Source organism: Pezoporus flaviventris, unplaced genomic scaffold, assembly GCF_033815535.1.
Source record: "Pezoporus flaviventris isolate CSIRO_AGI_PZ_B2104156 unplaced genomic scaffold, CSIRO_AGI_Pfla_v1 ptg000036l, whole genome shotgun sequence".
Taxonomy (NCBI): domain Eukaryota; kingdom Metazoa; phylum Chordata; class Aves; order Psittaciformes; family Psittacidae; genus Pezoporus; species Pezoporus flaviventris.
The window spans coordinates 12,236,693-12,261,396 of record NW_026892584.1 but is presented as its reverse complement, the minus strand read 5'-3'; the positions used below and the strand labels follow the sequence as shown (position 1 = coordinate 12,261,396).

The window sequence follows — 24,704 nt, the reverse complement described above, 5'->3', positions numbered from 1 at the left end:
TGACAGATAAAAGGTCATTCAATCTAATTTTGCAAAGAATAATTATCTGTTGACAAACAAAACTTTTGGGAGAGAGGGAAAAAGAAGATGTGGAAAAATAATTGTAGTATAAAGAACATCTGTACTGGGATTACATTAATTTTGGGATCAAATCTGCATCTGATAGAGGTATTTATGTGTTTTCCCTGGATCTATGTAAAGCAGACTAAGAATGCTTTGTTTACTTTAACCTTTCAGGCTGTTACCCAGAGTGCAGTCCTGATAAGCCATATTTTGATGAGGAGAGCAGGGAGTGTGTCTCCCTCCCCAGCTGCACGTCATGGTAGGTCATTGACGGTGAGAGAGGGAAAACAGCCCTGAAAAGAACAAGCTAAGCAATGTTTAGTTTATGTTCACAGACAGTGGCAATTGTCATTAAATCCCACAGGAGCAGGCTTTTATGTAAAACCAGATACTGTTGCAGACATTGTTATTCAAGTCAATAAACCAAGTCTTCTTTTCTCTTTATCTTCAGTGATCCTGAACAGAAACTGTGTACTGAAGACTCCAAAGGTAACTTTTCACCACCCTCACTATTCACCGAGTATAGGTATAGAAAAGAACAGTATGGAATAGTGTATTCCAGTATAGGACTGGAAAAACCCAACACCACATGCTACCGCAGGCGTACTGGTAATAGGACTCTAGCTAGCTAGTTCAGTAGGTGGATGCACAGCAGTACAGATATACTTTAATAAGCCAAATGCAACCTTTAATTTGAAAAACTGTCTGAAGGTTAATAATAGAGAGAAAGGAGAGAGGCATGAAATGTGGGATACATCTCACCCAGGTAAATGCGACTTCTCCATGTTTATACTTCTTTGGTAGTCAGTGAAGACAGACAGAAAGCAGTCTGAAGCAGGCCATTTATAGTCACTGTTTTAATGAGCATTTTTAGGTGGGTCAAATCTTGTAGAAGTCCATGTAGCTGTTTCCTGTCCACTAATTTCATAATAAGCCTAGACAGCTATCTCATAAGAGACATATTTGTGTGCTTAAAGGACACACTTGCTTAAGGTATGTAATCAGTTCATTCCCACATCTTCCCAGGAGACAGCACATCTTCAATTTTACTGATTTTGTTACAGTAATAGATATATTCCCTTTGGTTCCTGAATGCATATTCTCCAAAACCTGAGGAGTTTCTCATTTATTTAAATTATCACCACATATTCCTCATTAGTGGATAGAAATAGCTGTGCAGCATCTTCTGAGCCAGTATTTTATCACTCATCAGGGCAGTAGTCCCAGTCACATTCCCTGCCAAGGGGAAATGCACCCGAGTTCCATGCTGGGTAAGGACAGTGTCAGTTCTAATGCTTTTACTAGCCAGTAGTTCCTCTATGCAGGCTGACTTCAAGAAACACCAGCAACCATGAAAATCTGACCTATTTTAAGTAAATGAGGTAGACTTCCAGTGCAACTTCTCAAGCAGAAACTGAGATTTTTATTTCAGCCAGCTAATTCATGCTTGATATTAGCTACAGAAGAGTAAATCCAGAGTTTGTTTTTCTTTTCAGTTGTGTTTATATTACAAGTGTCCCCTGTTACCGCAGCATTTGCTCTTTTTGATGCCTCAGAATGCCTTTGCTGCTACAATGGAAAGACCTACGCCTTAAATGAAACTGTATACAGCCAAGCATATGGGACCAAGTGTGGTGATGCTGTCTGTGGCCCTAATGGGGAGATCATTAAAACATTCATCCCTTGCAGAACACCATCTACACCAGCACAAGGTACTAGATTTGTAAGATGTTTGGTGGTGATTTTCTGGAAGTCTGTAATGGTAATAAGTTTCCTTCTTCTTGGAAACACACTCCTACTGCATGTCAAAGAATTTAAGGCAGTTGAAGGTTAAGGAATGAGGGGTCAAAACTTGTGGGTCTCATAGTGGAGACCAAAAGTGTAATTTTTATAGATTTTTACTGTCAATGGGGTAAACAGAGAATAGGGAGATTCAGCCATTTTTCAGTACAGCTTTTACAATAACCTATGGCATACCACAGTTGACACTCTCAACTCTCAGTCTCAATATTTCTTACTTCTAAACCTTGTTTTACTCCTTCTTTATCACACTATTTTTTATTGTACTGTTTTCTGCATTGGAATAAGTCAGTCTCAAATACTCTCTGAAGCAAGAAAATAAAGTTGCCTGGTGTTTTACTCCCCTCTCAAAAGAGAAGTTGCAGGGTGAAGGGGATGTGAATGAACAGAAAATAGGAAGTAGAAAGAAATAAAGGCAGAATTTTGATGCATTATTATAGCATAAAAATTGTGTATGATCCTAGTAGCAAATTATACAAAGGGAACAAAGAAAATTGAAAGTTAGGCTTTCCACTCAAGTGGAAGAGCTAAAGATACACACCCATGTGTTTGGTATTTACTAAATGTGTTAACTGAAATAAGAATTATAGTGCAGTAATAGCTAGGAAAGGAAGGACTATTGAAAGCAGAGTGTAGGTGGCATAGTAGAATGTCAAAATGATCTGTCTGTATTTAAATGAAAAGATTCTTTGCAACAAAGCATTAAAAAGCAAAATCACTTCTCCAAAGTCAGGTGACATCCTGCAGGTTTAGAAAGTTCAAAGAAATCCTAAATTGGAATTAATAAGCAATGGTAGGAGGGTGGTTTACTGTATTCTATATAGATTAAAAAAAAAATAACTACAAGAGGAAATGTGTGTGTGTATTATTCTAGTAGTACACAGTGTAATAAATATATATAAATACAGAGATGACGTTCGTAGTGTGTACATGTAGAGAATGTGGTGGTGGTATAAAAATTATTTTTTGTTCCCCTTTTTGTGTTTGTAGAGAATGTAATAAATGCCATAGGGCTTAAAGTAGAGTAGCAAAGGATTTTAATATTGTGCTCATTTCCTGCAGAAGCACAAATGCAACGTGTAACATCTACACCTCCATCGTCAATGGTAGCCACTCCCTGCTTCTGCAATGACAATGGACAATTGATACAAATGGGTGAGAAACCAATTTTTTTTTCTGCACCACTGGTGTGGGAAGATGTACTGTTAGATAAAAGTGCTTCAGCAAGTGCTCATTCAACCTTTTGCAGTTACACATTACCACATCTTGTTACATCTTTGAGCTGTAACTAACAACTCTCCTATATCTTATGACTTTGTCCTGGTTTGGATCTCCCTGATATGAGGAAGCTTACACAAGCCCTAAATCCTAAACTGCTGAACATGTGCTTGTAATCCACAGTCATATTCCAAAACCAGACGAGGGAAGACTCTTCTTCATCTCTTCGTAGCTACTGAACCACCTATCTCCTGGTCTTTGTGAAGACCAGATGCACTTAGTGATATACTTGATATTCTCTCTTCTTGTACTCATTTTCAATTCCCACTGACGTACTTAAGAGCAGAATTTTAGATTAGCTGTCTGTGGCTCTCCCTCAGCCTTTGCCGTTTGGATGAATTGAGCTCTGATTCAGTCCCTGAATTCAAGGAGTTGCAGTCACATCTGAACATGGCCACTGGGTACATGCAGAACAGATAGCTAAATACAGGGCTGAATATGTGGCTGGTCTGTGATGCATAGGCCTTGAGAGGTACCAGTTTCATGCATAGTCCAGCACTAACTTTTGGTTTGGTCTTGCAGGAGAAAATGTTTCTTTGCCAGTGAATGTATCAGGTCACTGCGCTTACTCCATTTGCAATGCGTCATGTCAGATTGAATTAATTTGGGCAGAGTGTAAAAGTGGTCATACTGAGGCCATCAAGACCTGTGATCCAAACTTTGAAGCCTGTCCACTAGCACCTGCTCCCAGTGCACCAAGCCAAGTTGCTGCTTCAACAGGGACTCTTGTGAGCGATTGTCTTGGGCTGATTCCCCCCAGAAAGGTGAGAGAATGAAAGAATATGTGTTTCTTTAGCTACCACATTGCCTGCGGCCAGAATTTAGTGTTATCCTCTGATGATAGTAACACTATTACAGCTGGTCTGCAGGTGTGGCTGAATTATATGATTTAGAAGTGTACCAGAAACCCTCAAATTACTGAGGGAATAAATTAAAGATTATTCTGTTCACCTGAAACATCTAAGTGATCATAAGTGGATAGAGTTACCTAAGATGAACAAAGGCTAGGAAAGCACACCTGGCAGTGTCCCGTCATCAGAAATGAGGTCAGGCCCTTAATACTGAGTCCTATACAAAATATTGTAGAACAGAAGTAGGTATCAAGGCTCTGTTGATTGCTATATGTTTCATATTGCCTGGTTTCCAGAGAAAGAATAGATGATAGTGAATAATGCCACATTAGACAATCAACTCTGTTGATTTTAAAGACTTTGTTACATTGCTTTGTTATGTGCCTCTCCTTTTTCAATCCATCAATAGTTTAATGAAACATGGAACTTCGGAAACTGCCAGATTGCGACTTGCCTGGGAGAAGGAAACAATATTAAACTGTCCAGCGTGATTTGCCCACCTCAGCAACTGAAACTCTGTGTCAGTGGTTTCCCATTCACAAAACACTATGATGAAACTGGTTGCTGTGAAGTCTTTGAGTGTCAGTGTAAGTACTGCAGCAGGAGAAATCTGGAAATTTATGTTATGTTCAGTTTGGTCATAAGAAAGATGTCTATGTGATCAGCACCTGTATTATGTTCATATTAATTCATCAGGATATAATTGAAAAGAAGTCCTATTTAATGCATTTGCTTTTAAGAGCACATAACAGCGTCATTGCTAGGCTAATTTTTCTTTACCAAACTGGTTATTTCAGCTCTCACTGAAAACAAGTAAAAGGGTTAAAACCAGCTTGTACTTACAGGAAGATCAGAAACCTAGCTTAAAGCCTATCACTCTGTCTTTCAGGTATTTGCAGTGGATGGGGAAATGAGCATTATGTGACTTTTGATGGAACGTATTATCATTTTAAAGAAAACTGCACCTATGTGCTTGTGAAGTCAACTCATCCTGACACTCACAACTTCTGGATTCATATAGACAACTACTACTGCAGTGCCATTGATGGAGCAATTTGTTCAATGTCCCTTCTCATTTTTCACTCTAACTCTGTTGTTGTTCTGACACAAGCAATGGAATATGGAAAAGAAACAAACTTGGTAAAGTATTATGAAAAATTAATTCTCAGTGTTATTTTGCTGTAGTTGTATTACTGTACTGCCAAATGACCTGTCATAGCAAAGAATGAAACTTGTAAAAATGCAGTGAGTAGGAAATGTAATTACATTGCTTTCTCTCTCTATTTTTTCCTTGGTGTCAAGAAAAATTTGTATATGCTAAAAACTTAGGAAATTATCACATGATTGAAAGTTGTGTTTTTCTTCCTGACTGTCGTGGTTCAAGCCCAGCCAGCAGCCCAGAACCATGCAGCCGCTTGCTCACTGCCCCCTCTTCCGCCCCCCGCCTCCTGGAGGCATGGGGTGGAGAATCGAAAGAATGTAACTCCCACGGGTTGAGATAAGAACAGTCCAGTAACTAAGGTATAACACAGATCACTGCTGCTGCCACCAATAATAATAATGATAAAGGAAATAACAAGGGAAGAGAATACAACCACTCACCACCCGCCGACCGATACCCAGCCCAGCCGAGCAGTGTATGCCTTTCGGGTAACTGTCCTCAGTTCTACATCCCTGGGCATGACGTGCTGTGTTATGGAATACCATTTGGGCTAGTTTGGGTCAGGTGTCCTGTCTCTGCTTCCTCCCGGCTTCCCCTTCTCCCTGGCAGAGCATGAGACTCAGAAAGTCCTTGGTTGGAGTAAACATTACTGAGCAACAACTAAAAACATCGGTGTTATTAGCATTGTTCTCAGGCTGAAAGTCAACACCACAGCACTGCACCAGCTACTAAGAAGGAGAAAAATGACTGCTACTGCTGAACCCAGGACACTGACATGAATAATAAAAAAGAAATTACTACATATTAAAAAGGAATCATAGAGAACTGCTTAAATGATTGCCTTTGACAGACTTCTTTTGGTTCACCTGAAGTATGAACCTGTGCTGCTCTACTTTCCAGTTGCACAAACCTCATACCTTACTCAACAGAAGGGTGTCCATACAGACTTTTGTTTCTCTTCTTTTTAGGTTTTGTTTAATGATAAGAAAATTGTTCCAGACATTTCCAAGAATGGTATCAGGATAACCAGTTCCGGCCTCTATGTCATAGTAGAAATTCCTGAATTAGAAGTTTATGTCTCCTACAGTCGACTTGCATTTTACATAAAACTGCCTTTCGGAAAGTTTTACAACAGTACCATGGGACTGTGTGGTGAGTGTCCTCATCAACTGCCAGTAATGAATGCAATAAATTTTTCTACTTCTTTCCCTCATGCCCTTGTAAACATCTCTAAATGCTTGCAAATTCACTGATTTCTATTTCTCCCTAATTTTAATAGATGTATTTCTATTTGGTGGAAAGACAGTGTCAAAAGACAGAGTTTTAAGTCACTTTCATTCTTTTCACAGCCTGTTGGTGGATGGAGATAGGCTCTTTCTAAGCCTTTCTTCTTGATCAGATCTATTTAATATGTGAATGTACAAAATCTGGAGAGTTCTGTGCTAGATAAAAACATCTCAGTCGCTTTGGCATCAGGAGAAAGGCATCAACCAAGACATCAACTCTGGTTTTCATGAGTAACTGGCAAACTATTTCTTCCAGCCTTCTTTCCCACAAGTGATTCTTGTGAACTCAGATAGGACCCCACATGTTGCTACCTTCCCACAAGAAGGAGAACTTCCCTCCAGGTTTTCTCTAAAAGCAGATTCATCAACATCAGCTGTCCTCGAGCTTTCACTTTGCTTTTACATTGCTACCAGGTACCTGTACCAACCAGAAATTTGATGATGCTATGAAGAGGAATGGTGAAGTTATCAAGTCCTTCAAAGAGATGGCATTAGATTGGAAAGTCCCAGGTCCTACCAACAGATACTGTAATCCAGGTGTTTCAGAACCAGCTGAAATTGATCATCAGCACTGTGAGCCTTCCAATCTGTGTAAAATCATCTGGTAAGACATCTTGCAAAAGTGCCAGAAAAAATAAGCCCACAAGATAATTTTGTGCTTCACTACATTGCATTAGGTGAACTGCTTATAAGAAATGATGAAAATATGAAGCTAGCATACCTTGGAAAACTGAGCAGTAAAATTATGTGTGAATGTTCCTGAGTTTGGCAGACACTTTTCAGCTGTACCATCAAAATCAGTCCTCTCTTAATAGTGCCTGCTGCTTGGCACACCCCCTGCCTGTCATTTCTGGAGGAGCCAACCAGGAAGTAGTTATAATTCCGTATCTCAAAGCTTTGGATAAAAAGGAACTCAGTCAGAATATAGTAAGTAAATGTGTGTGTCTGTTCTTTAAATAAATCCATGGTTCAAACCAGGATTGTCAAACATGCTGGCATAAAACTGTCAGCATATAGAATAATGGCTGTGAACTGTGCAGAAGACTTCCCTTTGCAAGTACTAGCTCAACATAAAATTGCTTCATTTCAAAGCATTGTAAAGAATGGGAGATAAAGCTCACTCTTAATTAAGCTGTGTGGGTGTACTGCCTATTAGAGCAATTTGTAGCTGCATCTTTACCCTGAGGCCTCTGGGGTGGGAGAAGTTTGGTTGTGAGTTGAATTCTTCCTTGGAAGTAGCCCAAGAAAGTGAAATGCCATGTCTCCTTGCTTTGCACAGGAACTTGACAGAGTGCCACAGCGTGGTCCACCCACAACCCTACTACGAGGCGTGTGTGGCCAGTGGATGCTCGGAACAGTACCCCAGCTCCGAGTGCCAGAGCATGCAGACGTATGCAGCATTGTGTGGGCTCCACGGGGTCTGTGTGGACTGGAGGAGGCAGGCGAATGGAGAGTGTGGTAAGCCTGGAAAGACCTGCTGGTGGTGAAACAGCCCTGGTCTGTTCTTTCCTCACCTACACACCCGTTTGTGTTCCTCCACATCATCAGTCTTCAATCCTTCCTGAGCTGCTCTGGACCTGAGAAAAAGCAGGAACAAGTCAAAGAGGTTGTTCCAGTCCAGAAATGGCACAAAACAAGTGGGAAATAGGGTCATGCTCTTTCTCCCGAGCAGCTCAGCTGAGGAGCCCTGTGTGTTACCTGTAACTCCGTCACTAGGTGACAGCACGCAGCTTTTCCCTCAGTGCTTTACCCTGCTCAGGGGCACCCAGTGATTCAGGGGTAAACCCTAATAGTACTGTCGCAAGCAGCTTGCTGAGTACATCGATCCCCTCTTGCTGAAGCTGAAGGGGACCCCGTCCCTGGGCAGGAGCCTGGGCTGCGAGAACCCATGGGGAAGGCTGCGTTACTCTGTGCAGTTCATCCCTTGTGCAACAAAGAATACACATAGGTCTGAGCTTTCTAACTTGTATGCTGTAATGCTCCACAGAGGCCAGCTGTGTTCAGGATCAGGTATACAAGCCATGTGGAGAAGCAAAAAGAGACACTTGCTTCAGCAGGTGGGTCATTTCCTATGGCAATTTTTCAAGTCCGTATCTTGAAAATTGAAGAGGAAGGTTGGAAGTTCACATTCCCCTGGGAATTAGGTGTCTGATTGCCCTGGGACACATTTCTACCTCTCATTCATTCCTGTTTATATTCTAATTTTACAGAGGAGTCATTAGAAAAACCCTTCCCTCCCAAAATAACACACCAGTGTTTGTTGAGGGATGCTACTGTCCTGATGGAAAAATTCTGCTGAATGATCATGATGGCATTTGTATTTCTGTCTGTGGTAAGAAATAATGTAAATGGGGCAATGGGAAGGGGTAAGAGCCTGACTAGAAGTTCTGCCTCCCTTACGGGGGGTGTTCTGGGTACAGAGGGAACAGGGGAAGACCATGATACTGACCTGATCTAGGCTGAAATTGTTTCAGATTGGCAGTTTCTGCCTGCTCTTATGCAGGAAGTGCAACTTTCAGAAGAAGAAAGAGGACCTTTGGATGGTTTTGGGCACAGAACCTGTGACTTTGCATTCTGGATCTCTCTTTGTGGCTGTTTCTCAGATTTCAAGTCCTTCCTTCCATTCCTGTCCTCCTGCTTCTGTTGTTTTCCCCAGTTCAGTTACCATAAAAGTAATCTGTAATTAATTTTATAGGTTGCACTGCACAAGACGGGTCAGTGAAACAGGTGAGAAAAAGGAAAAATACTGTCTTTATACTGTATCTGGGTGATGTGACCTGTAAAAATGACTGCATGAGTTTCTTCTTTTAATCCTAAGCAACGAACTGCAATAGCAGTTTGTGGGAATCACTGTTTCCTGGTAAAACTACCAGACTTCCCTTCTGGAAAGGCATATAACTGCAAAGGAAGGTTGTCAGATAATAGCATCTTTTCATACTGTTCCCTTCTTCTTCCTCTGGAATCTGAACTGTGATTTTCCTACAATATAAACTAGGGTAATTCAGCCCTTCATTGTCTTGAAGCATTAATATAATGCTTCTAGTTTTTCCTCTCTGAACTACTATCCCTATTGTTTACACAGCCTAGAGAGGCTTGGGAGCATGACTGTCAATACTGTACTTGTGATGAAGAGACCTTGAACATCTCTTGCTTCCCCCGCCCTTGTGCTAAATCTCCACCCATCAACTGCACTAAAGAGGGCTTTGTACGCAAAACTAAAACACGTCTGGATGACCCATGCTGCACAGCTACAGTCTGTGGTGAGTAGATAATTCAGATGTCATAATGTAGTCTCATTTGCCTTTAGCAGCAACCCGCAAGTGAGATCTGGCACCCCACAGGTACCAAATTCAGATAAACACACTGGAGAGGTCATTTCTTCCATCTACATGTCAGGAGTTCTTGCTATCAGAAGAGACTTCTTCTGGTCTGGCTTGTATTCTAAACTGGTGCCATGAACCATCAGACACTTATGTTGGAAAATCCCCCACAGATCATTGGGATGAGCAGGTGCTTCAAAGTATCCTCTGGCTCTTCTCACTTATGAGATTAGAGGGTGATTCTTGCACAGAGAGTCATCCAGTAAGGGTGTATGTTCTCATCTTTCAGACTCCCCCAAGGCTTCCTGTGGTGGTTCTTGATATATCTCTGCCCTCACCTTTCCATTTGCATCCTCCCAAATGCCCACTGCAGCGCAGGACTTCCTCATCAACCTGTCCCTAACCCTGGCCATTCTCAGTACCTACGAATGCAGGACAGGGTATCCTGATAATGGTGGTGGGATGGTTTTCTGTTCCTCATCCCTTCATGCTACCAGGCAGAGGTCCATTAGGTTTCTTGGATGCCTTGAAGGGAACAGTGGACATCGTCAGGGTGTTTTGCCTTGCATGTCCCAACCTTTACATCTTTTGCTCTCATCCACCACCTCTTCATTTTTATCACCCTCTGACTCATTTATCTTTACCCCGATTTGTTCCTCTGTCACTTCTTCGATGTGAGGGTTTTTATTTTTTCAGAAATACAGAACTCAAGTGGGGGAAGAGAAGCGGGAACAAGGGCCAGAAGTATATGTCCAGGGAAGAGCTTTACAGTAAAGCATGCTTAGAGATACTTCATCTGGACATCTCCCAAACTCAAAAAATGTGTGGTTCAAGAATCATCTATTTCTACCCAATTCCTTAGATGTTCAAGCTTTGTGTGCAAGTAGCACTGCTGGATGGAATGCTTCGGCTTACTTTATCTCTGTTGTATATTGCAGAATGTGACATAAAAACCTGCATTATCAACAAAACAGGATGTGACTTAGGCTTCCAGCCAGTGGTTGCTATATCTGAGGATGGTTGCTGTCCTATTTTCTCCTGTAGTAAGTACCATGTTTCCTTAAAGGGTTTTACTTATTCATTGAACTGCTCAATTTTTTTCTAAATGAGTCAAAATCATAATCAGTATCTTCTCCCCTTCCCTTCCCCTTCCAGTTTTTACAACTGGTGATTTTTGGGGAGGGAGGTGGGTGGAGTAACTAGTGCAAGTTCTCTTTAGCTAGTATTCAGTGAGTGCAAGTTATTGGTCAGATACTGAATGTCAGCTACATTGAACCCATCCAGAAGCTCTGCTGACAAATTATAATTCCAGATTCACATGCCTGACACAGCTTCCCATTGGCTTTGCTACCAGTAAGGTGGTTAACAATAAAGAAAAGCTCAACTAATTTCAAGTATGGGTAAAACCCCATGAGGTAAACAGATTTTCCCATATAGAAAATATCAGGATATAGAATTATACTCCACTTCATGCATAACATCTGAACACATGTTACATGTGGGGCTCCAAATAACAATTAGCACTATGTACTAATTAATATTTTTCCCCTTTTGTGTGGAATACTAAGGCTACTGAATAAGTCCAGTTCTATGTCTCCTCTAAATCACTCACAATTCACAGATAAGAAGAGTAACTCTTTACATCATTCCAGCACATCGTTTAAATTTTCCTTTTTCTTGCAGTACCAAAAGGTGTATGTGTTTCTGAAGGAGTTGAATTTAAGGTAGGTTTTCTTCCAGACATTTCTTCCCACAGGTTAATGCTGCCTAAGTAAGAATTTTCTGAAATTTTCTTGTCCACGGGCACATAAAAAGTAGGATTAGAATGCCCGTAATTTTTCCCTGACAGTATGTACTATTGTAACTGTTCCTGAGCAGGTAATGTTAGAGACCAGTATCTTGCTTACTAAATGGGATTTTACCTATATTTCAGAGTCAGTAAGTCAGAATTGTGATTGAATACAAATTTTGAATTTTGTTAGATATTGTAAGATTAACTACTAGGTCAAAATTAATGAAAATTGATGCATGGAATTTATGAGATATTGTAATAATTTATTTAACACCACTGATGCACTTGGGAGTGTCAGCCTTCAGTTCATTTTGTGATACTGGCAGTGTGAGGTTTTAGGGATCTGGAGGTATTAATTTCAGGAAGTTCTTCCAAAAATAAATCAAAAGCATAACATTCAGTTTTGATAGTCTTGGGGATGTTACGTTTATTCTAGAACCCACTGAATTCTTGCCATGGCCTGTCTCCTCTCTCTATATTTCCAGCCTGGGGCAATGGTGCCTAAAAGCTCTTGTGAGGACTGTGTGTGCACAGATGAACAGGATGTTGTAACACAGACCAATCATATCCGGTGTGTTCCAGTGAAATGCCAAACCACCTGCCAGCAGGTCAGTGCTGCACACTCAGCCTGCTCAACCATGGTCAATTGCTGTCGAGGTGTTGTACTCTAGAACTGGCATAGAATAACTGCTTCCCCACTGAAAGACAGAAGGATACAATCTATTAGATTTTTTTGTAAAGTCCTTTTTAAGATGCTGGTTATTTTTGGTCTAGCATGTTTAAAAGACCACCCTTGGAGACATTCCCTGAGGGAGAGCAAGGGCAAACTGACTGCTGAAAGACAACGTTTGTGCAGTTCTGTTGGTGTTGCCCACAGTCATCTCAAAAATTAAGATTGTAAAGAAACTGCACAATAGTTTATACATTTTCAGATACTTCTCAGTACTGTGAGCTGAGAGTTTGCACACAAACTGTTCAGTCTATTACTGAATATAAGCAGAGTGGTTTCTCTTCCATTCTTGCCCAGATAAGGCCAGACCGCTGTCAGTCCTAAAAATGGATAAAACCATTATCCTTTATCCTGAAGCCAGCCACACCCACCAAGATACCTCAAACGCAGGGGAGGGAATAATTGTTGCATGATCTTCACATGTCTGACAGCAGCAGTTCTTGTGGATACTGGTATCAGACCAAGCACTGGTAGTAGATTGTGCCAGTAATCATACACTGAATGAATTTATTTGGCCTGACTTGTATGTTAGCCAGAATAACAAAGACAGGGTCTTGATGGTAACAGAGGTACCCAGAAGTCACCATTCAATAAGAGAAAGAATTATCAGCTTTGATTGTCAGACTTACAGTGGTTTCTAAAGACAATAGAAATGAAACCAGAAAGTTGACTCATTTTCTCTGTCATCTCCACTGTGGCTTTGATCCAAAGGTGTTTCATGAACAAGACATCAGATAACATGGCTAAATGCAAACTTTATTCCCCCAGGGTTTCCGCAGTGTGGAAGAGGATGGTCAGTGCTGCAGCCAGTGCCAGCAAGTGGCATGTGTGGCAAGTTTTCCATTTGGCAATGTGACCATTGAGGTAAGCGTTTCCCTACTCTGCACACAAGGCTAGATTATAAAAAAAACCTCAGCATTTTTTGAACCAGTGTCATACATTTTGAGGCTAGGAAGAACTCTGGAAGATTTAAAAATGTCTGTATATCCAAAGTAAATGTAGATGTTATACAGCTGCTCTCTGCTGTGCTGAGAATTATGCATCTCTGGCAGGAATGGAATTCATGTTACCCTACCTCCTTCTGATATGCAACCGAAAGAATTTGGAGAGGATGGTGACACTGTGTAATACTGCAGTGATGCATAAGCTGGCTTCACATCATACTGCTTTGTTGTGAAACTGGGTCATTATCTTGTCTTGGAGATACAGGGTTAAATAGTGTGAATGAGCTGATATAATTGTTCTACCCCTAGTTCTGAATTTGCTGAGGCAGAAACCAAAAAAGTGGCATAGCTGCTGTAGTGTAGTGTTGTGTAGACATGGACTGAGACTCAAGGCTAGCTCTTTGATTCTATTACAGCCTGCTACTCCTGTGAAGGGTTAATGACACTGTGTCAACCAGTCACTGTTGTCTTTCATGCTATCCCTTCTCTGGTTGCTATTGCATTCTACATCTTTTCCATTTTCATTTCATCTTTTATTCCCTGATAATTCTTTCCACCTAAGTGGCCACAGAAGGGATTTTGCATGGGCTGGTAGTAAGTGAATCTAATACTTGATTTGCAGATATAATTCCAGATGCCTCTGTACTTTCAGAGTGATATGAAAAACCCTGTGCTTCTGCCAGTTCATTGACTGTAGTATTTTTGCATTATTCTATTTTTATTGTTATACTATATTGGGTTAGGTTTGTTTTGTTTTGTTTTGTTTTTTTCCTGGTTTTATTTAGGTTGGAAAGAGTTATAAAGCTCCATATGATAACTGTACTCAGTACACGTGCACTGAATCAGCGGGCCAGTTTTCCTTGACTAGCACAGTAAAGGTCTGCTTACCATTTGAAGAATCAAACTGTGTCCCAGTAAGTACTTTACAGCCAGAAAAAAAGACTTCTGCAATGAGCCCTGCTGGTCTGGGAGTTTTCTTTTCTGTTTTGTATAAGACACTTCAGTATTTCTTCATCTTTCTGAGCTGATTGTCCTTGTTTTAAAGAAATGTCCTTTTTCATCCCTGAATGGAGTGTCCCATGGAAGTAAGAAAAACTGTTTGCAAACAACCTACATATTTTACTGTTGTGGGATAAGCACTAGAACTTGAAAGAGAAGATTACTGGGGCAATAGCAAGGTGGGATTTTTCATCACTTAAGAAACACCAGTGTTAAGAAATGCAGTTGAGCAAAAAGGTAACTCACAATGGGCCCCTGAGGAAACCGATGTCTGCTGGTAACTGGTGCATCACTAAGCAAGTAAGTGGTACATGAGTGAGCAATTCATGCCCTGACTTTCAGCAATTTGTGGCTTCCAGTAACTGTTGTAGGGCTTCACAGCTGATCTGAAAACCAAAGCAGGGACAAAGACAGCCATTGACCTGAATTAGCTTTGAGGTAGGTTTTGGTCAGGCTGTTCAATTCCAGGATCAGCTGTCATTCCCTGGGGCTTGGGGTTTTGCTCCGGCTTCAGTAGTACCTGCATAAGGTCAGGCATGTGTTACAGGATATTTTACCTGGCTTGTGAGAGGATAGGCAGTTTTAAGAAAATTCACTGCCTTTGCTTTTGGGTTGTTTTTTTTTTTGTTTTTTTTTTAAGCAGTTTTGTATATAATTGGTACAAGCAGGTCTGATGCAGAATCTGCATAGGTTAGAGATGAGGGAATATGCCTGAACTCTCACGACTGCTACTAATTGCTTAGAAATTTCTGCCTCTGAACTATTCTGGTCATGTTTGCTTTCAATACAGGGGACAGTTGATGTGACTTCAGATGGCTGTTGTAAGACATGTGAGTGCATTAAATCACTGATTCTCTATTCCAACACTATTAGGTTCTCCCCTGCTTGTAGTCCTGTTTCTGTATGCACTGAGAGTCTGCAGTTTCCACAGACTCGACTGTTACAGCAGCAGTGAAGTTTTGTACCTCACAGCTGAGGCTAAAAATCTGCCTCATTCTTCCAATGGGGACACTGTGTTAATGCCTCTTTGCACCCTCATTTGCTTCTTTGGTTATGCATTTGAACTGCAAAAAAGTTTTAGTAGGTTGATCTGCCCTTGATTTCCTAGCACATAACTTGCAAAACATACACTTCCCAGTCTGAAGAAGTCTAACAGAAGTATGTTCTTGCACAGGTATCGATCTGCCGCATAAATGCAAACGCAATGTGAAGGAGCAGTATATCGTCCACAACAACTGTAAATCAGCTGCTCCAGTCCCAGTGCCCTTTTGTGAAGGGACGTGCAGTACCTATTCTGTGTAAGTAGGAAACCTTTCTCTGCCTGCCCCCATGTCTGATCTTCCTGTGTTCTTGTTGCCAACGGGCTGCAGCTGTTCGTCCCCTTCCTGCTGTTTAGAAGGGCCTGGTAGAGAAACTGGGTGTGCTGTCAGTCATTATCAATGTCTTTAGTGGGACCTGAACGCCTTATCTTAGGAAAATAGATCCCTTTGAAAAAACATCAACTAAATTCAACTTGCTTCACATATTCTTATGTGGTTTTTAACAGCTCTTGTGCTTACTGGAGTTTTTTCCTGCTCTCTGGTTTCTGCATGAATTACTCCTTTCTGTCTTGCCAGAATGGACCTGATCCAAAATCCAGTAATGTTACTGGGATTTTCCCCATTGATATCAAAGGATCTGACCCTGCATGGCTAATAGCATCCTGATAAAATACGCCATGAATAATCAGAAAAATAGGAAATTTTGTTCCTCTGCTCCTTAGAAGTACTTCCATTTTTGAGCAGCAAATATGGATCAGTTTGGGAAAACAACAGGCAGCAGACTGATGTGCAAATCTCATTTCTATAGGTATTCCTTTGAGGCCAGTGAAATGGAACACAAATGCATTTGCTGCCATGAAAAAAGGAGTCATGAAATGAAGGTGGAACTGGTTTGCTCTGAGCATAAAACAGTCCAATTCACATACATGCATGTAGATGAATGTGGATGTGTGGAAACAAAATGCCCAAAGAGGAGAACATGAGCATAAACTGAAAGAAACATTTCATGCTTCCCATTTATCCATTAATCCCATTTAATGCTTCCCTAGCAAATGCTTTCCTTATAAAACAGCTGTGAGTAACCTTCAAATGACCATACTTCTCTCTTGTTCTTTTTCCTTTTAGTATTATATGCAGTTATGGAAATTAGCTAAATATTTTGCTCTAAATGCTTGTCGAATAAATTGCATTTCAAGGAGGACATCTTCTCCTGTTTCAGTGATGCTGTTAATGGGGCAAGGTGGCTAATCTTTAATCCCATAGTGGTGTATAAACCAAGGTTATTACAAGACAGTCTAGAGACAGCTGATGCCCTTGAAAAGTCCTGTCTGAAGAGACTGCACATTATAAACCCATAAACACACGCATCACTTCATTTCCCTTAGAAGGGAACCAGCAATCATTTACACAACTGCAGTTCAGTCAGAGAGGCAGGACTCAGCTCAGAAGCACATTTGTATTCTTCTCCCCAGCAGTCCTGGACCTACTTTGGCTGTGACTGTGGGTCACTGTAGGAAAGCAAAGTGCTGTTTTCCTTCCGCACAGTGAGCACTGCATCAGGAGCATGAAAACATAGTTAACATATACACTACGAAGTTACTGTATTTGCACCGGTACTGTGAGTCCTTATCTTGGCAGTGGTTTTTATTATTTGCCAACATCAAACTCTGAGCTGCATGTGTGAGGTGAAAGACTGATGTTCAGTCTCACTACTGTTTACATGACTATGATTTGTGTTATAAATGATTGACTCCCAGCTAGCATGTCCAATTGTACTGATGACAGTATCTTATGTGAACAGGGATCAAAATGATACACCAATACCTTCAGAATACACAGGGAAGGCACATATTTCTGCTCCTTGAGTAGTTTGGTCTTTTGTGACTTGAAAGAGAAATGAGGACTGTGAGTCCTTTCTTAGAGTGCAGCTCTCTCTGGGGGCTTTTGGGAATTGTCCTGAGGGGAATGCTGCAGCTATTTAGCCCTAAGTAATCTTTAATGTAATTCTTTTTCATAATAATCATTTTGGCTGATATCAGGTTCCTTTCATATGTATTGTTCCATTATGATGTTACTGATCTTAAAATTGTGGGAATCTTTCACTTTGAATAGGCATTGGAGTTGAATGGTACATTCTTTTCTCCATTCTTACCTGAGAGTCCCATGCTTATTGGGTCATCATTGTGATGCAATAGGGCAATCTGTATTATGCCTCTGCAGGCTCAGATTGTTTTAACTAACCTGTCCTACAGCTCATTCCTGGCATGATTTTTCTCAGCCTAAGACTACAGTAAGAGCGATGGAAGAGTCACCAGTTTCTCAGCCCTGGATATTTTGAGAGTCAGGGTAGACAACTTAGCTGAATTCAGAGGAGGTGAATTTCATTGCTTGTTTTTATTCTATTTCCTTCTAAACAATAAAAGAGATGCTGGGTGTACCTGACGATCACAGTGGTGTACTGCGGGTACTAGTGGTAACAGGAAAAACAAAATCCAACAAGATGTTTGTGCTGAAGTAATGAATTTTAGAATCATAGAATCATAAAATATCTTAAGTTGGAAGGGACCCAAAAGGATCATCGAATTGAACCTAACTCTCTCATTCCCAGCCTTACAATAATCAGTGGACTGGTTTGCTTGATTATAAAGGGTAGGAATTTCTGAATAATTTTGTTAACTGTTGGAGCAAAGCAACTCACTTAGAAGGCATGTGTGCAATTGTTTGACAGTGAGGCTCATGTATAAATTTCATATTAGCTCAGAAAAAGTGTTTACTGATACAAATCAAGTGCATGCATGCTTTTACAATTCAAAGAACAACTGCAAAAAAAAGGACATTCTTTTCCCGGTGCTTTTCCGGGAGGAGGAAGAAATCATTCTTGAATGCTTTTGTCATCTGAAGAGTAAACAGACTCTAAGTAGTCAGATACACACTCATGTAAACCATGCAAATCAGTCTTTCTCAGCAGGATGACTTATCAAGAACACAATTAGAAACCTTTTCCACCTCTGCATTATCTTCAGGTGGGAGAAAGACAAACCACAATCTAATCTCACCAGGTGTACTTAGATTTCTGTTCTCCTGCAAGTTTTAGTGATGATGAGACTGTATACAGAAACTGGGAATGGCATGGATTTAAAAGAGTACTTTCCTGTTCATTTTTGGCATGTATTCTGCTTTTCAAGCAAGTGAAATGCTGGAACCAAAACCATATTCCCATCTCCAACATACAGATGATAGATAAAAGGAAGAAGTTATTTACTGTGAAGGTGGTGAAGCATTGAAACAGGTTGCCCAGAGAAGTGATAAATGCTTCACCCCTGGCAGTGTTCAAGGCCAGGCTGGAAGGCTGGACAGAGTCTTGGGTGACATGGTCTAGTGTGAGGTGCCATGGCAGGGGGGTTGGAACTAGATGATCTTAAGGTCCTTGCCAACCCTAACTATTCTATGATCCTATGATCTCCAGAGTGCTTTTGAACTGAGGATCATGTGAAACCTCCCATGCTCTTTCTCTGTTCCCAGTTACACCTGGCACTTCATTTATTCAGTCAGTCCAACACCTAACTGGCCTGTGAAATACTACTTTACAGCTCCAATGGCCAGATATTAAAGCGAATTCATTGGTTATCTGTTTGCAGGTACAGAGTCCTATTTAGCTGAGATGGAGACAAGGCAAGGCCTCTTCAATGAGAACTTTCAGCTTTCTGAGCTCAGAGACAGTCAATGGGTCAAACATCTTCTGTCTACTTCCCCCACCCCCTAAATGGATAGAAACAAAAATCCCGAGCAGATTTCAGGCTGCTCAGGAATGCATTAGGCTGGAAGCAAATAGATACAATGACCCACTTGGAAGCTTATCCTACTTGCTAAGTGGCTCTGCCTCTGCATGCAGCAGCATTGCCACTTTCACTGAGAAAGCTGGGCTGCGGCTAGAGCCTGTGTTTCCTTCTTTAGGCTGTTGTCACAATCACCCCACTAGAACTGGCACAGTTAAACACAGGCACCTTTTCCAGGAAAAGCTTCCCTGTAAGCACTTGACCATGATCCTGCTGCCACTGGTGTGTAGCTGCTTCTGATGTGTGTGGATGGTCAAGCCCTCATCTGTAGCCTTAGGGCATCTCTTCCAGTTAGTGACTAGTTTCTGCAAGTCAAATATTTCCCTGGCATGACTCAAGAAAATCAGTGGCATTTCTCCAAGTACTGTTTCTTCCTTTTGCGTGAATTCTTTAAATCAGCATCCATTTCAATAGGGTAACCCCAGGAGAACCAGCGTTCAGCTGAGCCAGTTGGGTCAGGGCTCAGCTGGTTTCAGCCTGTAGCCATTCTTTTCTTATCATGCAACGATGGTAATCCCACTCACCGAACAGTTCTGAGGCAACACACCAGGAAGTACTGTCCCATACTGCTAAAATAAATATTTACTGGAGATACTGCCTTATGTCAGGTGAACAAGTCCAAAAACACTTTTTCATGTCATTGCTGTACTCTTGAGTCTGGGTTGCCATTATGAGATGAACTCTGACGTGCCTATTGGTTTGTGGCCCGGAAAGGTCAGTTCCCAACGCTACTTTGACGTAGTTTAGCAAAATTTTTCTTTGGCTTTTGTTACCAATTATTGGTTCTCGCAAGGAGGAAAAGAAAATTCAAGGTGTGCTCTGGATTTTTATTTGGGGAGAGGCACTGTTCTCTTACATATTTTTCCACTGAGCAGATCCCCTGAATGTGGAATTAGACCTCTAGTGTTATCTACAGTGTGTTGCATTGATATCAATCTATTCTGGTATCTAGAATCTCAAGCTGAAAACAAAGACTGTGAACTGTAAAAGCCCTCTAGTTCAGAAAGGATTGTTTAACAGAATGCTGCACCTATTCTGTTTCAGCTTACAGTCTCAACAATTGGAAAGTTGCAATGTAAACATGAAAAAATTTGTCTAAATATCACTTAGGAAAGTTATATGATTAGTAATGAACCAGAAAAGATAATCACCTGGCAAATTCGGTGGATTATCTTTCAGGTAAGGGGGAGACCAAGCATTGAGTGGTCTGACAGCAGTGACTGAGTCTTCTACAGATTCACGTGCTCAAATACATGTTCTTGGCCTTGTTTATATATCTTTTCTGATCTAAGATATTTCTCTTATGTGACTGTAACACTTAATATGTAACTATATATTATATAATATATATTATATATTACATATAATTATACATATAATTACTTATATGTAACAGTTACATTCAGAAAGCCTTTTTGTAGTAGTATGTAACAGAAAATCTGAACTTGCTTTTGTCAGGCATCCTAAACAGCCTTTAGGAGAAAGAGCTGTGACAATTTTCCAAAGACACCAAGACAAAGGTATCTGTTGTGAAAATCTTTCTGGTTTTTACACTTCAAATGATCTGATTATTCAGTATCTTTAGGGCAACAATGGAGTCTCAGTTTACCTTGTACAAGGCCATTCTCATATCTATTTAATTCTTTGACAACCACAATCCCTCCCTCAGGAAAGCAACCCCTTCCATGGTGTGCCCAAAGCAATTGGCTTTGTGTCAATAGTAGGCCAGGCTTTGGCTTTGTGTCAATAGTAGGCCAGGCTTTGATCATGAAGCTGCGGAGAGGTTGTCATTTCTTACGTACTTGTCCCTAGGTGTGAAGACCCATTTTTCATCAGTAGTTTCTGAGACAGTATATTTGATACTCTCTGGCTTCAATGTAATGATCTCTCTAATTCAAAGAGAATCTCTCCAGTGGCTTCCTGTAACTGTAGGCTGACACCGATTTATAGATATCCCTGTTTCACTCAAGCTTGCTTTCTGTGAAGGCCCGTTTTTGAAATAGCATGCTTGTTGAAAAGAAAATTAACTGCTGATCCTCCAGTGGATCCACTCCAATGAGGTCTCTTACTTGTTCTGAGTGAAGAAATCAAGGCGGACTGGGTGGGTAAGGTCTAGTTCATCCCACTTACCAAAAAATGTATAAAGTAGGACCTGAGGCACTGTAATCTTTTTGTATAGTTAGTGAAATTGCTATGCATCTTCTGTGAGTGCTCAACTGCCTTCTGGAAATACCCCCACCTCACCCCTTTTTACTTTATAGGCAGTCTAAATTAAGTACAGCCCCGTCTCATCTAAATCGTTTAACACAGTGTAAGAAGTTGATCCCAAATGCCAATTTTATATATTTGTAATGGTGTTACCAATCTGGGACTTTCTAAACAAGGACACAGAATCTAGTTTAGAAAAGAGACATTATTTATTCTGTGCAGGGTGCTCCATGGAAGTCTCCACAAGTCAAGAACTGCAATGATTGTAAGTTTAAGCTATTTATACATTTTGATAAACAAAGAAATCAATGTTCATTGGTTGAGAGTTACACAATTTGTTCATTAATTAGTACTCCACCCTTTATTGGTTAAGAGTCCATCTCACCTCTCATGTTATCAAGCTTCTTTTGAGTCAGTGGGTTGCTTGAGTTGCTGGTTGTGGTGCTCCCAGCCAGAATTACCTTTTACTGCCCATTTTCTTCTGCGTAGTCATCCAAGGGTTGGGACCTGATATTCCTCATTATCAGTTCTGACTCATCATCCAGAGAAGTCTTTGCTATGAGCATCACTGGGAGCACCAGATATTTACTGCAAATTCTACCAACCCTATGTCCTGCCTTGAACATCTCAACCATCCCTAGGACTTTCACTGAAAGTTCCTTTCACCCTGATATCTAGTAAGAATAATACTGAGAACAGTTTCGTTATTTTTATAGGTTCTTTGGCAAAGGCTTCATCTTACTTCTTTTGTAGTGGTCTTGTGAATCTTTCCAATACTCCCTTTTGGGTTTTTGTGTTTGGTTTTTTGGTGGTTTTTTTTAATGTAGTCTTTAGGAACTGGTCTCATTCCCAACCCTGACACAGAGTAATATTTTGACCTATACCAAAGTCCCTTAGCATGACTCCAGAAAATCAAAGGGAGCTTAGAATTGGGCTAACTTAGCAGGCAGGGAGTTCGCTGCCATTCGTATGTGTTCTATATGTAAACTAGATTCAGCTTGAATTCCTGAAAGGACACTTAAGAAATTCATAAATCCTTTTGTGTTCTAACTCTAAAACGCTTTTTCTATGTCACCACTTTACCCTACACTGCTATTCAAAGATAAGCATGAGGCAAGTCCATTGCCACTCCTTTACAGCATCTTTCCTTCATTACATATCCAGACATTTTTCTATATTGACTGATCCATTTCCCATAATGCCATAAAAACCTGGCTTAAAACCAGAGTTTAATCTGATCCTCAGTGAGCATTGGTCTATAAACAGAAGGCTACCAAAGTGCAATGTAGCCATACCAGCTGCCACTTCGTGGCCTGGAATTAGCTTTTCCCCAGGGCTATTTCTGTCAAAGACCACAGCAGATACCTTTACATCCCTAGCACTTCTAGCTTACCCACTCACACTTTCTGTCTGCTTTTGATGTTCTCTGGCTTTTTCAGATGCAGCCACTTCAGGTTAGGAATGGAAGAGATTTCCTGGGTATGTAATATATGCTATATATCCATCTTTCCTTGCTGTTACCCCAGGAAAAAAATTTGGGAGCTGGTACAATTTATCACACCCCTTTTTAAATAACTACTTTGGGAAATTCTTCAAAGAATTTTTATAGCCTGCAATGCTTGCTTTGTATGGTGATGTCTCTGTCTGGTGGCTGTTTACTGAGAACCAGAATTGCCCCTGTGGCACCAGCGTGAATGCTTGTTCTTCTCCATCACAAAATACATTGGTCTGGACTTAACGACATCTGTGCCTTTCCAGCAGCAAGTAGTTGATTGTGTGGCATTTTTGTATCCTATGTTGTACTGTTCAGAGGAGATTTTAATAATGACCTTCATAGCCTTTGTAAAAGGAAAAGCAGTCTCAAGTACATTCTCACCCTACATCCACACTTCCATAATTGGATAATTACGTATTCAGTTACTGGTCATGCAAAGATTTCTGGCAGAAACAGAAACTATGCCTAATAATTCACCTTTCTCTCAAGCTCAATGACTGAAAAACATCTTGTCTATCTGTGCAAACTGTTGATTCATATTCAACTTGCCATAAACCCAAACCCCCAGATCTCTGCCCATGGCAGGGGGGTTTGGAACTAGATGATCTTTAAGATCCCTTTCAACCCAAATCAATCTATGATTCTGTCATTCTATGGAAGAAACCCAACTCAAGTTAAAAAAAAACAAACAAAACCCAAATTTTCCCAGTGGTCTCATATTTTGCTTTCAGAGCAATGCTTGAGAGTGTGCTCAACTTCCCTGACGTGTTTTTATTAGTAACTTTTATTAATGAATTAAAGTGCTTGCTTTTGATGCTAATTTTTCACTGCAGAGTAAGACTCGGTAAAAGGAGTTTCTTTGCATTCTGGACATGAGTGTTACCACTGTATCTTAGGTTTACCTGACTGATATTTTTCCTGGGTTAGCATGGCACTTCTAGTTACAAAATCGTCTGTTCTATACAAATCTCAAAGAAATGAGTCATTATTTTATTTGATGAACAGTTCTACATCACTGTGTAATACCTTCCTTGCTTGGAGATACTGAGGCATTCCCTAAGATAGTTACATTTCACTAGCACTGGATCACTTTGAATTCTCCAGTTTCTGATAGCTTTGGGCCTGATTATCTTCTAGTTTCTAGTTTATAAATCTGGGATAATTCAGGAATCATTTTTTTTTTAATCACAGCTTTTTAGTATAGCTTTAAAACTGACCTACATTTTTAGTTTTTATTTCCCTCATAACTTGGGCTGTCTTGCCTGAGAATGGGAAAGATTCTCCTAACAAAAAATAAGTAACAAAGTTTTTCCTTATCATCAGCAAAGATAAATACTTTGTAGCTCCTAAAACACTCCTCCAACTATTTGAACAAAATAGACTGTTAATAATGCATGCAAGGAATTATTAGTAATTAAGAACTGTTTCTCCTTGTTCCTGCAGTCACAACAGTGAAGCAAACATTGAAATATGTAATCTTTGTTGCTAATGGATTCTGACTGCACTAGGAGGTCCTGCTTCACCTGCACAGTTTTCTTTGAAGGAAATACAAATTAGTTGCATGTTCAGTCTGCGCTACAGCTGGAGACATGAGATGGGTCAGTACTGTCTGTTAGAAGGAATATATACTTATACCAGCAGAATCTGAAAGTGAGAAAATACCTTGTTTCCTGTGAAAATCTCAACCTGTCATTTGATCTGAGCTGACATTGGAAGTGGTGTTATGACGTGGCAGAAATGTGGTGTGACAAGATCTCTAGCCAGCCAGTTCACTGAAGTGGAATATTTTTAAAGTAAAAGGGCTCTCCCTTGCCAAAAAAACCCCAAACCCAAGCCGCAGTACTTCCAGTTCCTACAGCTGGATTTTACTAGATTACAAAATAATAATGTGCAACACGAT

At 40.5% G+C, this 24,704-nt stretch overlaps 1 protein-coding gene across 5 annotated transcripts in view; it reads left to right on the top strand.

The window, feature by feature from the left end:
- The window catches only part of LOC133274226 (mucin-5B), a 46,021-nt gene extending 29,558 nt beyond the window's left edge, over positions 1–16,463 (top strand). For 3 of the 5 annotated variants that reach the window (XM_061463114.1, XM_061463116.1, XM_061463117.1), the window contains 22 exons: positions 238–322; positions 515–552; positions 1,620–1,775; positions 2,926–3,018; positions 3,664–3,905; positions 4,402–4,579; positions 4,882–5,132; positions 6,123–6,306; positions 6,855–7,044; positions 7,720–7,898; positions 8,428–8,497; positions 8,651–8,772; positions 9,136–9,167; positions 9,523–9,700; positions 10,699–10,803; positions 11,444–11,484; positions 12,038–12,160; positions 13,051–13,146; positions 14,012–14,140; positions 15,016–15,055; positions 15,400–15,523; positions 16,074–16,463. In XM_061463114.1, the coding sequence (XP_061319098.1) occupies positions 238–322; positions 515–552; positions 1,620–1,775; positions 2,926–3,018; positions 3,664–3,905; positions 4,402–4,579; positions 4,882–5,132; positions 6,123–6,306; positions 6,855–7,044; positions 7,720–7,898; positions 8,428–8,497; positions 8,651–8,772; positions 9,136–9,167; positions 9,523–9,700; positions 10,699–10,803; positions 11,444–11,484; positions 12,038–12,160; positions 13,051–13,146; positions 14,012–14,140; positions 15,016–15,055; positions 15,400–15,523; positions 16,074–16,248 (2,831 nt within the window). In that variant the 3' untranslated portion in view covers positions 16,249–16,463. Of the gene's footprint in view, positions 1–237; positions 323–514; positions 553–1,619; positions 1,776–2,925; positions 3,019–3,663; positions 3,906–4,401; positions 4,580–4,881; positions 5,133–6,122; positions 6,307–6,854; positions 7,045–7,719; positions 7,899–8,427; positions 8,498–8,650; positions 8,773–9,135; positions 9,168–9,522; positions 9,701–10,698; positions 10,804–11,443; positions 11,485–12,037; positions 12,769–13,050; positions 13,147–14,011; positions 14,141–15,015; positions 15,056–15,399; positions 15,524–16,073 lie in introns of those variants that run through there. The other 2 variants (XR_009745070.1, XR_009745069.1) reach the window with 2 other exon arrangements.
- Positions 16,464–24,704: the final 8,241 nt, after the last annotated feature.